At 39.0% G+C, this 18,459-nt stretch overlaps 1 protein-coding gene across 3 annotated transcripts in view; it reads left to right on the top strand.

Annotated features, from left to right (window-relative positions):
• Nucleotides 1-18,459, top strand: part of scube1 (signal peptide, CUB domain, EGF-like 1) — a 135,690-nt gene that overhangs the window by 71,226 nt on the left and 46,005 nt on the right. For 2 of the 3 annotated variants that reach the window (XM_075471953.1, XM_075471952.1), the window contains exons 5-8: nt 2,238-2,366; nt 6,550-6,666; nt 11,457-11,546; nt 17,591-17,707. In XM_075471953.1, coding sequence (XP_075328068.1) covers nt 2,238-2,366; nt 6,550-6,666; nt 11,457-11,546; nt 17,591-17,707 — 453 coding nt within the window. The remainder of the gene's footprint in view (nt 1-2,237; nt 2,367-6,549; nt 6,667-11,456; nt 11,547-17,590; nt 17,708-18,459) is intronic. The other variant, XM_075471954.1, reaches the window with a different exon arrangement.

Genomic DNA, 18,459 nt, shown 5'->3' with positions numbered 1-18,459 from the left:
GATGACGGTGCTCTAATTCCTCCTGAGTTTGAGACGTAGCCTAGCTTCAGAAATACACGGACTGACCTGATTAGAATAAGAATAGCGTTTTGATCCGAACAAGAATTGTTATCTACAAATGAAAATTGATTAATTTGTGATTGTAATCGGAATAGTGTAGAGCTAGTCTGCGTTTATTGCGGCGTGTATGTTGGTAGTGCCTGCGCACATCTGTCTAAGATGTAACTTTTGTAAGTGTCTGCTAATACAAAGGAATCACTCCACGAATACACCATGATGAGGGAAGAATCCCATTCAAGATCAGCAACAGTCCATCCATACATCCATTATCTGCCGCTTGTCCGGGGATCGGGTCGCGGGGGCAGCAGCCTGAGCAGAGAAACCCAGACGAGCTGTCCCCGGCCACTTCCTCCAGCAACAGGATTATAGCATATTATCTTGAGTTCTCTCTACAGAAAATCTCTGATTATAGTATCTTACGTGGGCAGTCTACACTTGTAAATCAGATGACCTAACTGCACTGACTAAATAACACAACAGCTGCATTCACCACGATGTTTAGTTAGTGGGTGTGTACAGGTGGGCATTTTTACGACAGTGTAGAATTTCAGTTTGACCAATAGAGATCGCTATACTGCCGCTAAACTACCTTGTATCCCTTTAAGCGGAATGAATGAATGAATGAACGTGTACTATTAAACTGTTAGCTCATAGCTGCCGTGTTGTTGTTATTGGGGGCTATCGGGGGGCTTATAGGAAGCTTACACACGCATCTACTGGGATGACTTCATCGACACGCGCCGCTGCAGCACAGCTTATTTAGACCACCAGACAGTTAAACAGGAAATAACAAAGAAACAGGCACAGACACTTTTCAATTTTTTTGCACTACTGCCCACTACTTTGACCTCTGGATTTTCTATTTATCTTCTGTTTTATACATATTTTCATGTTTTAGATTCTCTTATATTTATTCTGTAAAGCCTAAATTATGTATCAACAACACTTCTCAACATTGCCTGCTGCTGTTATTTTATACCGTTATTTTCTTATATTATATACCGTCAGAACCATGCATTGAAATTTCATGAATGACAATAAAACCTGTCTATGTCTATCTGATAATCAGAAGGTTGTCGATTTGATTCCCAGCTTCCCTCGACCACATGTTGAAGTGTCCTTGGGCAAGACGGTGAACCCTGTCTCCTCCAATTGGTCAATCAGTCAGTGGGTCTACATGAGACCTGAGATTGATTCGATTATAGCTACAGTTGGGTTATGCTCCTTATTTGAGCCAGGGCAATTATCCAAGTATATATGGAATCATTGGCACGAAGCATGTCATAACCCGGTACGATAGGTGGCGCTGTACCCATTTCAACTATTGCTAATGAAGCCACTTCCGGCTGACCTCTTCACCACCAACAACAACAAAAAACTAAGGCATTCGAGAAAGATGGCAAACGAAGAGCAAGATGAAGCTACATCCCTCTACATTTCGTTTGTGATGAGCTGCTTCTTGCACAAACGCGATTCACAACGGCGCATTCTCCATCGCGTTGTTTGTTTCTTTCCGACGGCGGCAACAACAACAGTAATAACGTCTCCTTTGACTTCCGGGTCACGACCCCGGGAATAAAATCTTGAGCATGCGCAGAAGCTTGCACAATTCACCACGTGCTTCACCGTCTACAAGGATGTTTAGTGTGACTATCTCGGAGTCTTACCCTGTTTGGTGCTCTGCTCCACACTCACCTGTTGATTGTCAGTCTGTCACAGCTGCAGTCACTTACTCATCAGTTCCCCACAGTATATATGCTTCTTTGTTAGTTTCTTTCTTTCTCCCTGTCTGATTGTTCTCTTATTTAGTCTTTTGTTTTTCTAGTTAAGTTCATGGTGTGCTGGCGCAGCTGTTAAATAAAGACTTAAGTTCCTTCATCCGTTGGCCTTCGGACTGCTAATCTTTGAATCTCGGTCCTCCAAAACCTTCTACCGCTGACATCGTAACATCAACAACAAATCCCAACCAAATCGTCTTATAAGAGCAGACAAGTTTGACATTTCTATTCTAACATAAGTACTTCTTTACTATGACTCATTAATGTGATTAGAATGGAAGCAGGTTTTTATAAGCTTTCATCCATTGAATCAGCTAGATTCCCGCCTGTACAAACAGGTTTTTTTTTGGTTAAAACATTATTTAAAATCTTTGTCTTTTGTCCCAATTCCTTGCACAGATGGAATGAACTGCATGAACAAGGACCATGGCTGTGCTCATATCTGCAGAGAAGCTCCAGGCAAAGGCGGAGTGTCATGCGAGTGCCGTCCTGGCTTCGAGTTGGCCAAAAACCAGAAAGAATGTACATGTATGTATCACATCTGATTCCCATATCTCTACTCTGACACACACAAACATAAATACAAAGTAAATATGCTTTTATGCTTATATCTGGTTCGTTTTCTCATGTTGACACTATTCATAGGTCACAAATGTTGGATATATTGAGATCCTAAATTAATTTTTGTGCAAAGATGTTTGTAATTTATTGATATTTAGTCTCCTGAGTTTTAATATAGTTTAATTATTCATAGAGTAAAGTAACCGAATAACGCCATTTTCTTGTCAACATTCATAGCAGTTACATACTGTTGCAATGACAAATCTAACCTTTATTTAATAAACATCTGTAATGGCAATGATGGACAAATTCCAGAAGGCTCTCAGCAGTAAAACATGAGAGTGGACATTTAATACCGATATCAGTTAAGCATGTCAACCCTAGCTTAAGGTGCTGAAGGATTCAGCAGAGAGAATTCATGAGTTGAAACACCCATTTACAGCTGACTCCCTGTCTCTCACTCCTCTACTTAAGTGCCTGCTGCCATGGAATTTAGTGCTGATATTTCTGAGGGGAAAAAAGTCAGCTTTGAGCTAAATTTTTTGGCATAAATTCTAGTGCACCTCTCCTACAGTGAGAGTATAAAAAACTGTGAAAGTTCTACTGTGTTCCTACTGTGGTAATATTTAATTAATAGTAAGAGACAAAGTGCTGTAGTAAATGAGTGATATAAGAAACAGTTCTTCCATTTCTCACAAAGCTGGGTTTCTGTGGTGCTCTTTCAAACAAAGGTAACCAAATGTAGAAGATATTGGAACTGGCTATTATGTTAGTATTAAAAGCAAAACATTTTTGCTCGGCAAGAGAGTTATATTTCAGGAAAGCAGTATACCATGTAGAAATGGCATAGCAACACCGGCGCATCTGCTTGAACAAACTGATTACACTATTTCCCACTGTGTGTAGTTGCAGGTTTATCATCAGTTCACCAGCCCAATTTACCCCCCCAGGGGACAGGTGTGTCACTACAAAAACATAAAAAGATGGCATTCGACAACATCCTGCAAACTGTTTTTCTTATTACAATTTTTATAGTTATTACAAGACAGCTAGAATAAGCTTCCAGCTGTCTTAAGGGCAAAACTTTTTTCTGCATCATTCTGAGACAGCATGCTCCTAATTTTGGCAATATTATGAAGGTGAGAGAAGGTGTCTTAGAAACCTGTTTTATTTGTGAGATAAATCCTGGTGAAGAATAACTTCACAAAACAATCGATCCAAACTCAGAACCCTGCGGAACTCCATGACTAACTTTAGGATGATTCCTTCATTTACGTGAAAAAGACTCAAATCTCTTGGATAAATATGACTTAAAGTAGCCTATTGTGGTTCCTTAATCACAAAAACATGTTCAAGCTTCTATAGTAGAATGTTGTTTTTGACAGTATCAAATGCAGCACTGAGATCCAACAGGACAGGCACCGACACAAGCCCACTGTTAGAGGCTAAAGGCTGATTTATGGTCGCCTACGGAGAGCCCTCTCCGTCGACGCAGAGCTCTCTCCGTAGCTTGTGTTCGTCGGCCAAAATTTCTATCTATCCGTCGAGCGCCTTCCTCTCAGAACAACAACACCGCCATTTTTGAAAGAGTTTACTGTGTGCCGGTCAACATTTGGTCAAAACTATTCGCATTTCAATATCAATAAGCTCCAACTCCAACAACAGTCTTTCTCTCTCTCGGTCGCCATTGTTCACTGTGAGGAGTGGGACGGAGCCGGAAGGTAAACAATCAATCAACGACTTTCACGATAGACGTCGCGAGATTAGGTCGTCTAATGTAGCGATGCCTACTGATCGGGAGGTGAATTGCCTTGCGTATCCGACAGCCCGACGGAGAACTTCGAAAGGACGGACTACGGAGATGGATTTTCGGATAGCGACGGAGAAGCATACTGAGGCCTTAAGAGGCAAATATTGGAGAGACGGCAAGCTCAAATCGTGGCAGTGGCAACTAGCAATGGCACTTCTGGTGGCAACCTGAGCTGCCACAGGGTGCCAGAGATGGAGCCAAAGAAAAATACTTTATTCATCCCCCAATGGGGGAAATTCAAATTAGTCAAGTAGCTCCAAAGATTTTATATTTACAATGATTGTATATTAGACAACAATAATAATAATGATAATAATAATGATAATAATAATACTACTACTAATAATAATAATAAATGACTAAATAAATTAATAAATAAATTTGAGAAGAACATGTCAGCAGTCACTGTTAAAAAGCCTTATGGCTGTGGGGACAAAGGACCTCCTGAACCTCTCAGTCCTGCAGGGCAGAGAGATGAGCCTCTCACTGCAGCTGCTCCTCTGTCCTGCCAGGATGCTGCGGAGAGGATGTTTATTGTTCTCCAAAACAGAATATAATTTTCTCCTCATCCATTGCTCCACTGCAGCACTGAGAGGGTCTAGCCTTCTGCCTACAACAGAACCAGCCTTTTTCACCAGTTTGTCCAGGCGCCTACAGTTTTTGTCGGTTTTTGAATAAGGCAAACATTAAAGCATATTTATGCCTATAAGTCCTCCCAGTCGGGGTTCCCTTTAAAGGTTTAATTTCACCAACCTTAAAAGTCTGTGGTACGTAGCCTGTCAACAAACGTTGATTAATCAAATCCAAAATGATAATGTTAATAAAGGAGAAGAGCTCCTTGAATCGTCTGGTTGACACTGGGTCTATGACACCATCTACTGCAGACTCAAGGTCAAGGTCAAGGTAAACTTTATTATCCCCAGGGGGAAACTCAGGTGGTCAACAGTACACATCTCCTCAAGACATACTATAAACATACAGACAATAGACACTAGACATACCCCATTAAAATAAATAGGGGATAAAATGTGTGAAGTACAATAAAATAACAACAGAAGATAAAAACAGTGCTGTGTAAATTAAATAAAAACCATAAAAGGAGATTAGACCGGGTGAGTTAACTAAAGTGCTGTAGTTGCTTTTGGCTTGCTGTTATATAGCCTGATCGCTGTAGGTACAAATGATTTGTGATATCTTGCTGTCCTGATTGGTCTTTGCAGGAGTCTGTCATTTAACCTAGTGCTCCTTAAAAACTTTGGGGGCGAGGGGATGGGTTGCGTCAGTTAAAATTTGGTCCATCTTTCTTAAAATAAGATAAGTGACAAGTAGGTCCGAATGCCAAGTAAACACTTTCACATTACATTCAAGAACTCAAGAGCGTGTGTTAGTGAGCCTATTGACCAGTATAAAAAAGATTTTTCACCAGAGTACATATAACCAGTTCTCATCTAGAAGCTTAATGGCAGATTTTGAGTAGTTTAAACTCTGTCTTGATACATTCCTCACATTTCACAACCAATTTCTTGAAAAAGCCCACGACATCATTATCAAGCGTTTCATCTTTTAAAAGGGAAATGCTTGGCTGGTAAATTAGAAGATAATTTGTCTTCATAAAACAAATCACAAAATTAGATAAGTTTGCAATTAGATTGTGGTAAATAACGTTTAACTACTTGTACACAGATTCATACAATTAATTACAAACAAAAACTTTTTGATTGTGTTGATAGCACTTGTTTTTTTAAGATACAATACGAGATAAGGTTAGATAAGATACCAGTTTTATTTATTTTTTTACTTACAAATAAAGCTTTTTGAAACTGAAATGAAAATATATGTATTTTTAATATCATACAATATCAAATAAATACAAAGAAAAATTCTTACTCCACTTATTTTTAATATATACTGTAATTATCTTTCTCTCCCCCTATGCTGGATTTTCCTCTTTTATATGCTGCTTTTTATTCAGCTCACCTCTACATGAATTTCTTTTCAATTTATTACTCCCTCTCTCTTTCCCTCATTTTATCCCTCCCAATATCACCTAATTTATCATTATTTGTAGTATAACCCACTTTTCGACCTGTCAGATCTTTTTGTCAGGTCAGATCTTAGATCTAGAAGGGCATCATTTTTAATCTTGTTCCAGTAAATTACAAATGTCTGTTAGCTCTTGTCTGGTTTACCAGGCCAAATTGTCTTGCAATAACATTTTTCATTAAGTAATGGATGCAGAATGATAATGCAGATTTGAAAAAAAAAAACGTGTTTTGATCCTTTTGTCACAATTACTGTACAGAAAAAAAAGAGTAAGACTTGAATTTATGTTATCTTTAGTGACATGTAACTATGGAAACGGAGGTTGCCAGCACACATGTGATGACACAGACACAGGGCCAGTGTGTGGCTGCCACCAAAAGTATGCCCTGCACTCAGACAGCAAGACCTGCATTGGTAAGTGACAACTGTGATGCCCTTCCAAATTATGCAAATATATTCCCCTTGGCCCTCCCAGCTGTTTTATTGTATCATCTCTTGAACAGTGTGGCACAGTGAATTTAAAGAAAGAAAGAAAGAAAGAAAATGACAAAGCAGACAAAAGCACGAGGAGTGCTTCTGGCCTCATGTTATATAAATGCTATATACAGAGCAGGGTTTTTATTGCATATAGAGAACCAGCATTTGGAAATGATTTTCTTGACATCTGTTTCTGCCTGATGTCAAATATAATCAACCCCAATCAAGACTCAAGCCGAAACTATCCTTAAATAACTACTACTGTTAAGAAACTCTGGCTTCATCTGCTCTACATCCTGCATAGAGCAACCACTAGTAGTTGAAATAGTTCTCGTATTGTATCACACCAGAATAACTATAGTTGCAATGTTCTGTTTTCAAATATGTTATTGGTAGAAGTGACCTGACTTGGAGAATTCAATTCAGTTTGATTAAGTTTTATTTATACAGGGCAAAACCACAACGCGGTTCATCTCAATGCACTGTTGCCTCACCTTGGATCTGCACACTTTTTCCTTAATTTTTTTCTGGTGGACATATGACATGTGTTCCAGTGGACATGTAAAATAATAGTTAATCCAAAATACATCAGCATGAATCATTTTCAAATCAAATCCTGGAAAGACTACCATAATGGCAATTTGTTAGGTCAAACAATTGGAAAAGTAATAACAGAATTATCTGGTGGAGAATGAGTGACTGACACATTTCTCACACTGAAACATACATTTATTATGTCAAAAGTTGATTCAGTTAGTCCATTCAGCTGTAAATATGACTATCACTTATGGAAATTTATTTATATCTAGCTTTTTTTTCCCTGATCAGTAGAGGCTAGATAAGGCGTTCCAGGTAAGTGAAGCTGTTCATATCTTTTTTTTTATCCTCCATTCTGATAAAGGTTTGCAAAGCCTGACAGTTATTTTCAATTATAGTTTGAGTAGATTGGCCTCAAGTGCTTGGAAGATATGAAGTCAGGCCAGGTATTAGGGTAGTGATCATTTTTTTGTATTTTGTTATTAAAAAAGTTCAACTTAAATTTATTCACTTAAATTATGAATATTATTATTATTGTTGAATCCTGAAATTAGATTACGGTGACCTCTCACTCAGGAAATGAATTCCTTCTCTCTTTTTCTTTTTATGCTAAGGTGTTGACATTGTTTCAAAGCTTTTGGGTTTGTGTTTGATAGCTTTGGTTGATAGTTGTACAAATGTTCTGTGCACTGCAATAAAAAATGAACAAAGCTGTCACATCACTGACTTGATAGAAATCTATGTTAATTTTGGACTGTAAAGTACCTACTATATATGTAACATTTTGACTGTTGGACATATTGAGATATTTTCTTTGTGAACATATTTTCTCGATTTGTGAATTCATTATTTTTGACAAAATTGGAGATTAAACACCACAACAGTAACATCAGATTAATTCGTAAACAGAAACGATTATATTTGAACCATGAAGAAAGAGCCTCACTTAGATTGATGAAAATAATGATCTTTGAATTCAGGTTAGATCAATACACATTCCTAAGAAGAATCTCTTTTTACTTTTCTTTGGAATCTGCCATGTGTTTTGTCAGAAATGCTAATCGGTCACAGAAAACGTCAGTATTTCTGTGTATCATGAAACCGAGGTGGACATTTGATAGCTTGTGTTCCTCAAATGTGCAGAGTCGAGCATAACAAAAGAAACTAAGACTAAACCCCAGCCTGTTTTCTCATTTAGCTCATTTTCCTCAGATATTCCAAATTTATATAAAAAAAAAAAACTCCGGAAAAGATTTTCATAGCAGTCAAAAAGCTGATATTTTTTCAAATCCAAGATAGATAGATGGATGGATGAAGGGGATGTCAGTGCTGTTTATTAAACAGGAAAACACATTATATAATGCCCTTTTATATACTGTCTACTCTACTCTGTCTGAACACTGCAAACGTCTCCTCTCTCTTTCCTTTTCTTCCGCTGTCTCTCACTGTTTCTCACTGTCTCTCACCCTCACCATTGGAGCGAATGGTTTGTAGTGCCAGGTTTTCGCTGCCGCTAACCCATTTTCTTTCCAGCTGCTTTGAAGAAGTGGAACACTCCATCAAGAAAAGGCTGTCCTGTGCGAGCAGAAGAGAAGCAGGAAACCCTTCTTGTACACCTTTCCCCAGTGTTTCTCTTTCTACGTATATCTCTGTTTCTTCACACTTTTGATTAGAGTGAAAGAATCTCTCTATTTTGTGGTCCCAGTGTCCCTACTGCTCTTTGGGCCTACCTTTAAATCCAGCCCTCTTTCTCCCTTTTTATACAGTGCTGTCCCTCTGTTCCTCCTTCCTTCCACCTCTTCCTGCTTTCTGGTGATAGTACCTGATTGCCTGTCTTGTCTGAGAATTAGTTTTAGAACCAAAATCAGGTGGAAAGTACTACTCCTCAGTGCACAAGACTAAATGATAACTCCGGGTTTGGGGGGTTAGGGGCCTTGTGTTAGAATCGGCGGTTAAACGGACGTCTCAATTGCAGCCTGATCTTATGAAAAGCTCTGACAAATTCAAACCTTACCTCTGCATCCAGTTAACTAACTACCTCCCCATTCACAACCACCACCACCACAAACAAAAGAGCCAAACAAATACTGTAACAACCAGCTGGCCATTAGTCGAAAATTGCTTCCATGACTTTATCCCCATTCATTAGCACCTTTTTGTTGCTTCTCAGAACTTAACAGAGAGGCAGGGACTTGCAGTGCCCTCCTTTCTTTACTCTCTCATAACCCACCATTCCTAATTTATCAGTCCACTCACATGTGCCACCATCAAACTCTTGGTTCTTTTTACTAATCCATCCATTCAATGTTTGTGGATCGGAGAGCCTGCAACACATTTGTACGAACTCTTTTTTTTCTTCTTCTTTCCTTTTTTTTTTTTGTTCTTCTCCAATTCCGCTTGTTTTATTGCGATGGCGTTTTCGGTCACCCTTGCCCTTTTGTTTCCTTTTAGTCCATCGGTTTTTACCATTTTGCTCTTAACTGTAGTTGTTTAGAGTGACACCCCCCCCCCCCCCCCCCAGAGTCGCACACCTACCCTACCTCCCCCATCCTGTATAGGTCTTTAAAACAACTTTCCTTTTTGTGGGCCTCCAACCACCTTCTAATCCCATAGACTATTTAGGAGTGAGTGGCTGGGATTTCTCTCTTTCCACCTCTTCTCAAACCTGTCCTACGCATCCACCTCTCACATACACACACACATACACTTACGTTTTATATCCCACTCTGGCAGGTTTTTTTTCACACACTCGAGCAAGCCGACACGCCGAGCACACACACTGGTATGCACAAGCTTTTGACTCAACGTTCACACATTCGCACAACCACATTTTACCCTGTTAGCTCAGCACCAGAAAGCTTCCATTCATCCCCGAGTGTACTTCACAGAGTCCTTCACTTTATGCATCATTCAGAGAAGCGAGAGAGAAAATGGTAGCAAGGTGGGCCAGGGGAAATGAAAGGGACATTAATTGTGCCCATATCTACCCACCACCAACCCATAAGACATCAAAGGGTCTGTCTTTTTTTTTCCAGCAAATAGTGTCCATTCATAGAAAGATGCTCATTCAAGCCTTAATTACTAAGGCCTAGTGAAAGGCTGGCTCCCTCTCCAAACCCCTTCATCAAACTGCCATACCAACGCAGTACATGCATGCCATTTTAACAGCAATCTGACACTCTTATACAACTAGTGCAAGCTGCTTCCATTTTTCCTCTCATCATTCTCCTGTCACCACTGCTGCCCGGCATTTGGGAATGCGGTTTTCCAACGTTGACTGTTAAAGCCAGTTGCGATGTGTTCCATAGACAAACAGGCAACCAGCGCTGCCCCCAGAGTAACCGTTCTTTCTTTTTGTTTTATATCTACGCATGTCTCTCCTACATTCTCCTTTCAATTTCTATTTCTCAATGTGTGCAACCCCCCCCCCCTCCCCTCATATACACTTCCCACTGCGAGCCATAATGGGATTGTCTTTTTTTTCTCCCCAACTTTCTTTTCTCTCTTTTCCTTTTGTTTCCTTTATTCTCTTACTCATCTTGTCATTTCTCAGCTCTTCTACCATCTCCTCTATGCTTATTGCCCTCTCATGCCCTATTCTTTATATATCCTTTATCCTTTCTTATCATCATCACCCAGTTTTATTTGCTTGTCTCTTTGTCCACATTCAAAGCAGCTTGTTTTGGAAATGTTGGGCATGGACCCCTCCTCCTCTCTTTTTACCTTCATCCTTTAGTTTAATATGAATAGTTGCTGACAAAGTGTGGCTGTTTGATATGGAAGGCATAAACTCCATTGGCAACAGCAACGTCAACATCTAAATCAAAAATTCAGCTTGTCCACCCCAACTCAATTCCATTCTTAAAACCCCACACCTTATGTTATAACCCCTGAACAATTTTCTTCCCACTCCCACCTTTTTTGTCTACGTCTTGCTTCATTTTGTAAGCTACCCACTGATACGGATCAATTTAATTTATTTTGTTTTGTTATTTTGATTTGCTCCAGTGGATTTATCTTTTTTTTTTGGGGAATTAACACTCTAACAGGGATTTTGGCACCTCTTCATCGCTTCTTGCTTCTTGGCTTTGGTTTTTTGCTCAAACGCCAAGAGTGGCTGAAGGTCTGGTCATTTGGGCTTCTCATTAACCTGCTGCTCACTGTTTGTCCCCTTGTCACTTGTGTTTTAGAGAAAGATGAGGCTGCAATTGAGAGCTCTGAGTTCAATGCCACGTCAGTAGCTGATGTGGACAAGCGAGTGAAACGGCGGCTACTTATGGGTAACTCTTTTCTTCCTCTTTCTATGTGTTGCCATGCCGCTTGTGCTTGTATCCTAGACTGTACATCTTCTCGTCCCTCCTCGATACCCTCTCTCTACTTTCATTTTATTAAAAACAGTTTTGTTAACCTTTGGTGCCCACTGTGTCCACCCCCACAATCACAAATCTGTAGCAACTATACCCATGACTATATCCGAAAAAGGCTTAAAAGAGATCACTGTTTCTCAAAATCTTTTTTTACTCACCGGTACCTACCGAAATTTCTAATAGACTAAGATTATCTCAGTGAAAAATGGTTTATTTCCATCTTATTCAACTTGTTTTGTGTTGCATTGCTCTCAATTCTATGGAAGCCCCTTTCCGCCACGTAATAAAAATAAATTTAGAAATACTATCTCATAATTCTGAGATACTAAGTCGAAATTATGAGATAGTATCTCATAATTCTTAGATACTTTTGACTTAGTATCTCATAATTATGAGTATCTCTACTTAGTATCTCAGAATTTCAACTTAGTATCTCATAATTTTGACTTAGTATTTCTAAATTTATTTTTATTAAGTGGCGGAAAGGGGCTTCCATGCATTTCTGATAACCCATCATATAAAATGATAATTACATTTATCATTAAATGTGACCTTTTTAGTACTTGATAGATAAATATTAGCATTAGTTGCTAAATTAGAGCAAAGCTCTCAAATTTTATTTTTGTTTGTCCTGAATGCTCTTCTCATGAACCTTGGGCATCTTTGGACTTTTTTAAGTAGTGTTTAAGATAGGGTTATCCAAACAGAAGCCTTTCTGTTTGTGTATCCCTGTTTCATACCTGATATGCAGTTTTCCAAACAAATATGCTGCACAGGCTGTAATCTATATACAATTTTAATTTACATGTTTTCTTTTACCAGGTTTTGGACAATGTGGCTTGAAGAAAAATGGGAAATTATGTGTTTCTCATTCTTTTGTGACCTTTCTGTACTCTTCTCTACGCCCCATTTCGCAGAATATTTAAATTTCTCCTCACTGGCTACACCTTGCTTAACTTCCTCTTATTCAAGCATGTCTCCTGTTCTGAGGGCAACCCAACATTTCATATTAACCTCACTGGGATTACATGAGGAAGGTTATCAATCTTTTCTCCGTGATATGTTTCTTTTGAAATCATCAATGGCAACAACTTTAGCTTGCATTGCAATGTTATGTGAGACACGTTTTTAGGCTTTTGCTTCTTGCAGTTATCATTTCTAGGCGCTTTATTTATTTGTGTATTGTAAATCGCATTAGAGTTGGATGTCGGACCTTGCAAGCAACTATAGTGGGCATATATGCTGCTTTCTCCGCTAGACCTGAGTGGGGCAGCTCACTGGAAAAAATGCCCCTCCAAAATTAAGTAAAAAAACAACAAATACAAGACGTTTTTGCTTGAAATAAGCAAAAAAAATTGCCAATGGAACTAGTGAAAATCGGCTTGTCAAGATTTCTTAAAATAAAATGTGATATTAAGGACTTTTGAGTTAAAATTGATCTTGAAATTAGCTTAAAAACCTCTTCAAATGAAAAAAAAAAAGCTTGTTTCACGTGATATATGATTCAAAACAAGATGTTTCCAAGACTTTTTCACTTAACAAGATATTCAAGATATATTGTATTAAAACAAGTCCCTATATCTTGCTGAAATGGTACTTGTTAGGCAATTGGGTCTGATATCAAGTGTAATGAGATACTCAATGAGACAAATATGCTTGGTAAGATTTAGATTTTTTCCAGTGCTGAAACATTGTTTAAAAGGTGCACAGACTGCTTACCCTGCTGCCTCCTGGAGTGCACAAGTGATGCAGAGCCACTTCTTCATTTACTCATGAACATTGATGCTGAAATCTCATATTGAGTCTGTGTGAGATCTGCAGCAAAAAACCTTGGTAAACCTATTTTAATTTTAAATGCATAATTGGTTACGATACATTCTTCAATCTAGGTGTACATCAGTGTAATTATATCTTTAACATTAACATCTGATTCTGATTTGCATTGGTGAATCTTTCCAACCCGTCATAAACCATACGTAGCTTTCCCTCTCGCTCTCTTGCTTTAAAACATGATCCTTTCACAGACAGAAGAACAGATCTTCAAATTGATTCAAGCATATAGATAATTTGTTAGTAGCGCTGAATATGACCCACAACAGCGTTCAGTAATGTTCCGTCCCTAAAAGCAGCACAAGGGAAAAGACGGCTCAACTAGAGGCAACATCAATCTCAAATCCAAAGTCCTCATATAATGTCCCAAACTGGGATTTGGTTTAGGCAGTGAATTTATTTGGTTCGGGTTAGAAAAAAGGCTAGAAGCTGCATATTCTTTTTATGTAATATAGGGCATATCAGCCTACATCAACAAACTTCTGAACACGTTTTTGGGGGGAAGATAATCTCAGAAAGAATGGGTAACTGCCAGGAATCTATACATATATGAAGCTTTGGCCTTTTTCCAGTCTGAAAGTGGAATTCTACCCTTTATCTTTTCAGTCGCATCTTAACTTTAACATTTTTCTTTTTTTGTTGAAAATTCTTTCCTTCTACTGTCATGGGGGCTTCATTCAAAGTTAAATCATACACTGATTAGTCTACTATCCTAGTAGTTCTCGTTGAATATCTGATAATGTTAATGATTGCTTCATTGTCAATCAGGCAAATGCACAATTTTAACACTAAACAAAACAAAAAAAAAGATCACAACAATGAGCTTGATGTCATGCCACATTGTATTTTTTATTTACGTTCTAAAATCTATTCTAACAGTCTTTTCTAGCTGACATTGGAGATGTACCTCTTCATTCCTGGCCACAATATACAGAAAACCAACATTCTTTTGTGACACTTAATACAGTGGACACCACTTACATGTCAATTATTTAATAATTCTAACCAATTTAGATTCCTACTGGGTAATCATGAATGATTTTGTATCTCTCCAAGATGCCTCCCACATCATCCCCAGTGCCACCTTTTATAGGGGAAGGCTTAGCTGGCAATAGTGCATTTGCGGGAATATATTTCAGTTTAAAAGGTTTCATTTGTTAATATTTATGTATAACAGTTATGTCTACTTTTTCTCTACACACAAAACTGACCGGATATGTAAAATCGAATCTATTATATTGTCCATTTTCAACTTTAGTGCTTGAACACACGCCAAAATGTTCGGTGATTACACAAAAGATGAAGGACATCCAAATAGTTTTCATAGTGGAGATATAAACAGAATAGACAACTTTTGCAAATTTAGTGGGATAAAAGTCGATCCTAAACTCTCCTTTAAAGATAATAAATAATAAATATTATTAAAACAACAAATAGCTATGTGACTAGAAGCACTTTGGTGATTTCAGGTCTCATAAGAGAAACTCTACTACAAACCATTCTCAAACAAACCAGGCAATGAAGGAAATATGCTGTCCTTGAGGCTTGGAAGGGGTGCTGAGGAAGGTATGAGGGGCTTGTCCAGCACATCAATCAGGCCTGATGGTTTGTCTCAGCTTGGGCCTGGGGCCCTGCAGGACTGAGCTCACCTCAGCTAATGATAGGGGCCCACTGTACTCAGTATAAATCACTCATAGCCATAAACACAACATCCACAGACATGAAGTCGATGCATATTCACCTTTACTCTAACACAAAGCATGTATTGATAAACTTGTGCGGACACGTAAACCAAATTGCAATGCCCTTTCTAACACACACACACTCATGGAAGACCTTAGCTGGGAAGTGTAGGTGACAGGGCTCTGTTATTACACTATAACACCTATCAGTAATACATTTTAAATGCCCCCCTTTCAGTTGTTGTTGTATTCTACTACAACATATCCTCTGCAAATCCCACTAGTCTAGAAAACACTAAATAGTTTAGCAATCTGGTCTCAGGGCATGTCCAGGGAGAGAAATGGACGTTAAAGGACAAACACATCAAGATTAAGGGAGAAAGAACTGAGATGGATGTTTAGAGTTGCATGAGGAAACACAAACAAATCTTCAAATACTTTCCTTTGTCTTAAAAGAGAGCATCCACCATATTGGCTCTGATTTAAACGTGAAACTGCATTCTGAGAAGGTATTATGCCACTGCATTGATCTCTAAATTTGGTTTTTCAGTCTAATCAGGATTTTTCTCTTCCCCTGCCGAAATTATTGTTTTATTTAGGCATATAACCTCTGCTGGAATGTAACCTTGTGTCATTTTATTTTGATAATGCTAAAAAGGAGGAGTATATCCCTAATATTCATTATTGCAAAAGCTTCTTGTATTCCAAAAGATAATTTCATGAATTAAAGTGATACTCCGGAGTAGATTGCCAAAAGCTTCTGGGAGCTGGGAGCTTCAAAGTAAGATGAGGGTTGATCTACTACTGTAGACAACAAAGCAAGGCTGCTCAATTTCTCCATTGATAAAATAATTTCACAACTCTACAACATAAAAATTCATAAAAAAAACATGTAGAATATAGCATTTACTTTGTTGTCTACAGTAGTAGATCAACCCTCATCTTATTTTGAAGCTCCCAGCTCTCTGAAGTGACGTCGACGCAGCTTTAGCAGCAGAGAAGCTATCAGGCTTGTGTTGATAATAATAAACTCCTGCACTATTTTCAAACTTCCAAATGCATCGTTTGGTGAGTACAGACCATATTTGTGCTACTGTAGAAGTTTGGTGTCATGGCATGTGATTTTAGTGTGGTAATTTTGGAGATACGGACCAGGATCCATTAACCCTTGTACGAAGCTATTCGGGATAACTCAGTAACTCAGCTGATGTTCAGCCAATATCGAAAAAAACTGCGGGTGGGCTACTTGGCTGGATATCACGGTTCAAATGACCCCAGGGTGAATCTACTCCGGAGTATCACTTTAATATAGAAAACCATATTATACTATATTAGTATATTATGGGGGCTGCACAATGGTGTAGTGGTTAGCACCGTCGCCTCACAGCAAGAGGGTTGGATCCCCACCTGGGGCCTTTCTGTATGGAGTCTGCATGTTCTCCCTGTGTATGTGTGGGTTCTCTCCGGGTACTCCGGCTTCCTCCCACTGTCCAAAAACATGCATGTCAGGTTAATTGGTGCCTCTAAAATTGTCCCTAGGAGTGAGTGTGAGCGTGTGTGTGGTTGTTTGTCTCGTTTGTCTCTGTGTGGCCCTGTGATGGACTGGCGACCTGTCCAGGGTGTACCCCGCCTCTCGCCCAATGACTGCTGGGATAAGCTCCAGCACCCCCCCGCGACCCGACAGTTGGATTAAGCGGGTATAGAAAATAAATGGATCTTGTATTATGTTTTTTTTTTTTTTTTTAATCTGACAGTTGATGAGAAAATTCTAATCTTCTGTTGGAGCATCTCTTGAATGAGTGAAGTTAAACCCAAGAAAAGCAGGGTGATTACCAAGAGAAACTACGTTACCACGTTACCGTTCGGTTTGTTTTAATATCAGCTTAGGCAATATTCACAGGTTCCAGCAAACCTTATCTGTACCATTTACAAGAATCTATTTGAGGAGGAAAATATACATGCACCTTATCTTTTTATTTGGGTTAACTCGTTTTTTGACGTTAGAACCAACATTTGACCCAAAGAATTCTACACCCTAGGTTGTCAGCACTATGTCATGTGTTCTTATATTTATAACTGCTGATCTGTCTTTCTGCACATACATACATATATATCTATATATATGTATCGATAAATAGATAGGTAGAGAGAGAGAAAGACGGAGACATTGTGTTTACCTATAGTATATGTAAAAATGGGTAAATATCTAATTGAATTAGGACATTTTGACTTCCTTTCTTCATCTGTGCTTTGACAAAGCTACATGAGAAAACATAAGAATACATCACATCCCATCGTGCTGTCATGTGTGTATTCTTCTATGACATGAAGCTTTGTTTCAGTCCATCACCTCTCGTGTCTGATGTTTCTTGTTTCTTTTTAAGCTTGGGTCAGTGTATGAACAACTGCTTCTGTTTCGTTTTTCAATTTTTCCCCAATCTGTAGAGACTTGCGCCGTAAACAATGGTGGCTGCGACAGGACATGTAAGGACACAGCCACAGGGGTGCGCTGCAGCTGCCCTGTGGGATTCACCCTGCAGCCTGATGGCAAAACCTGCAAAGGTTAGTAAAGACATAAAAGTATGTGGACATGGATGTGTCTGAGGTTCAAAAACTTCCTAAGGGTCAGTGGTGCCTGGTTGCTATTCACTGAGTGCATTGGGTGTGCTGAGGAGGGCAGTTTACTTCTGCCATGAGTGCTATCTGAGTGATGTAGAGCCAAATACTGAGGTCACCATCGTTCTAATACCAACTGTACAGGGCCCCTGTTGTGGTCATTGGCACTGGTGCTTGCTTGTTGTTGTTGCCTTTGCAGCTGAGCATTTCTCCGTTTCCGACAGCCCAGCAATGACGTCAATGACAATGGTCCGTGGAGAAGATGCCGCAAAGTGGGCCTTAACATGCAAAAGAGATTTTTGAAATGTTTTGCCTTTCGTCTAAACAAACATCTGAAAGAGGCAAAACCTGTGGGTTCGCAATGAATCACACACTGGTCTGTATACACAGTAAGGCTTTATATTACTGAAGGCTGGACAAAGCAGGACTGGGAGAAGTCTTTCTGTTTCCAAGCTTTGGCACATTTCACACTCAGACGCAGCGTTGAATATTTATTTTCAGATTCTTACCTCTTTTTAAAGTATTTTTAAAGTTTATATTAAAAAAAGTATACATAAAATCTTATGAAGGAGGAATTACGCAGGATACAAGCGGCTGAAATGGGTTTCCTTCAGCGGGTGGCGGGGCTCAGCCTTCGAGATAGGGCCATCTGGAGGGAGCTCGGAGTAGAGCCGCTGCTCCTCGGCATCGAAAGGAGT

The sequence above is a fragment of the Odontesthes bonariensis genome, chromosome 8 (genome assembly GCF_027942865.1).
Source record: "Odontesthes bonariensis isolate fOdoBon6 chromosome 8, fOdoBon6.hap1, whole genome shotgun sequence".
Lineage (NCBI taxonomy): Eukaryota > Metazoa > Chordata > Actinopteri > Atheriniformes > Atherinopsidae > Odontesthes > Odontesthes bonariensis.
The sequence above is the reverse complement of the archived record's forward strand: the minus strand, read 5'-3'. Positions and strand labels throughout refer to the sequence as shown.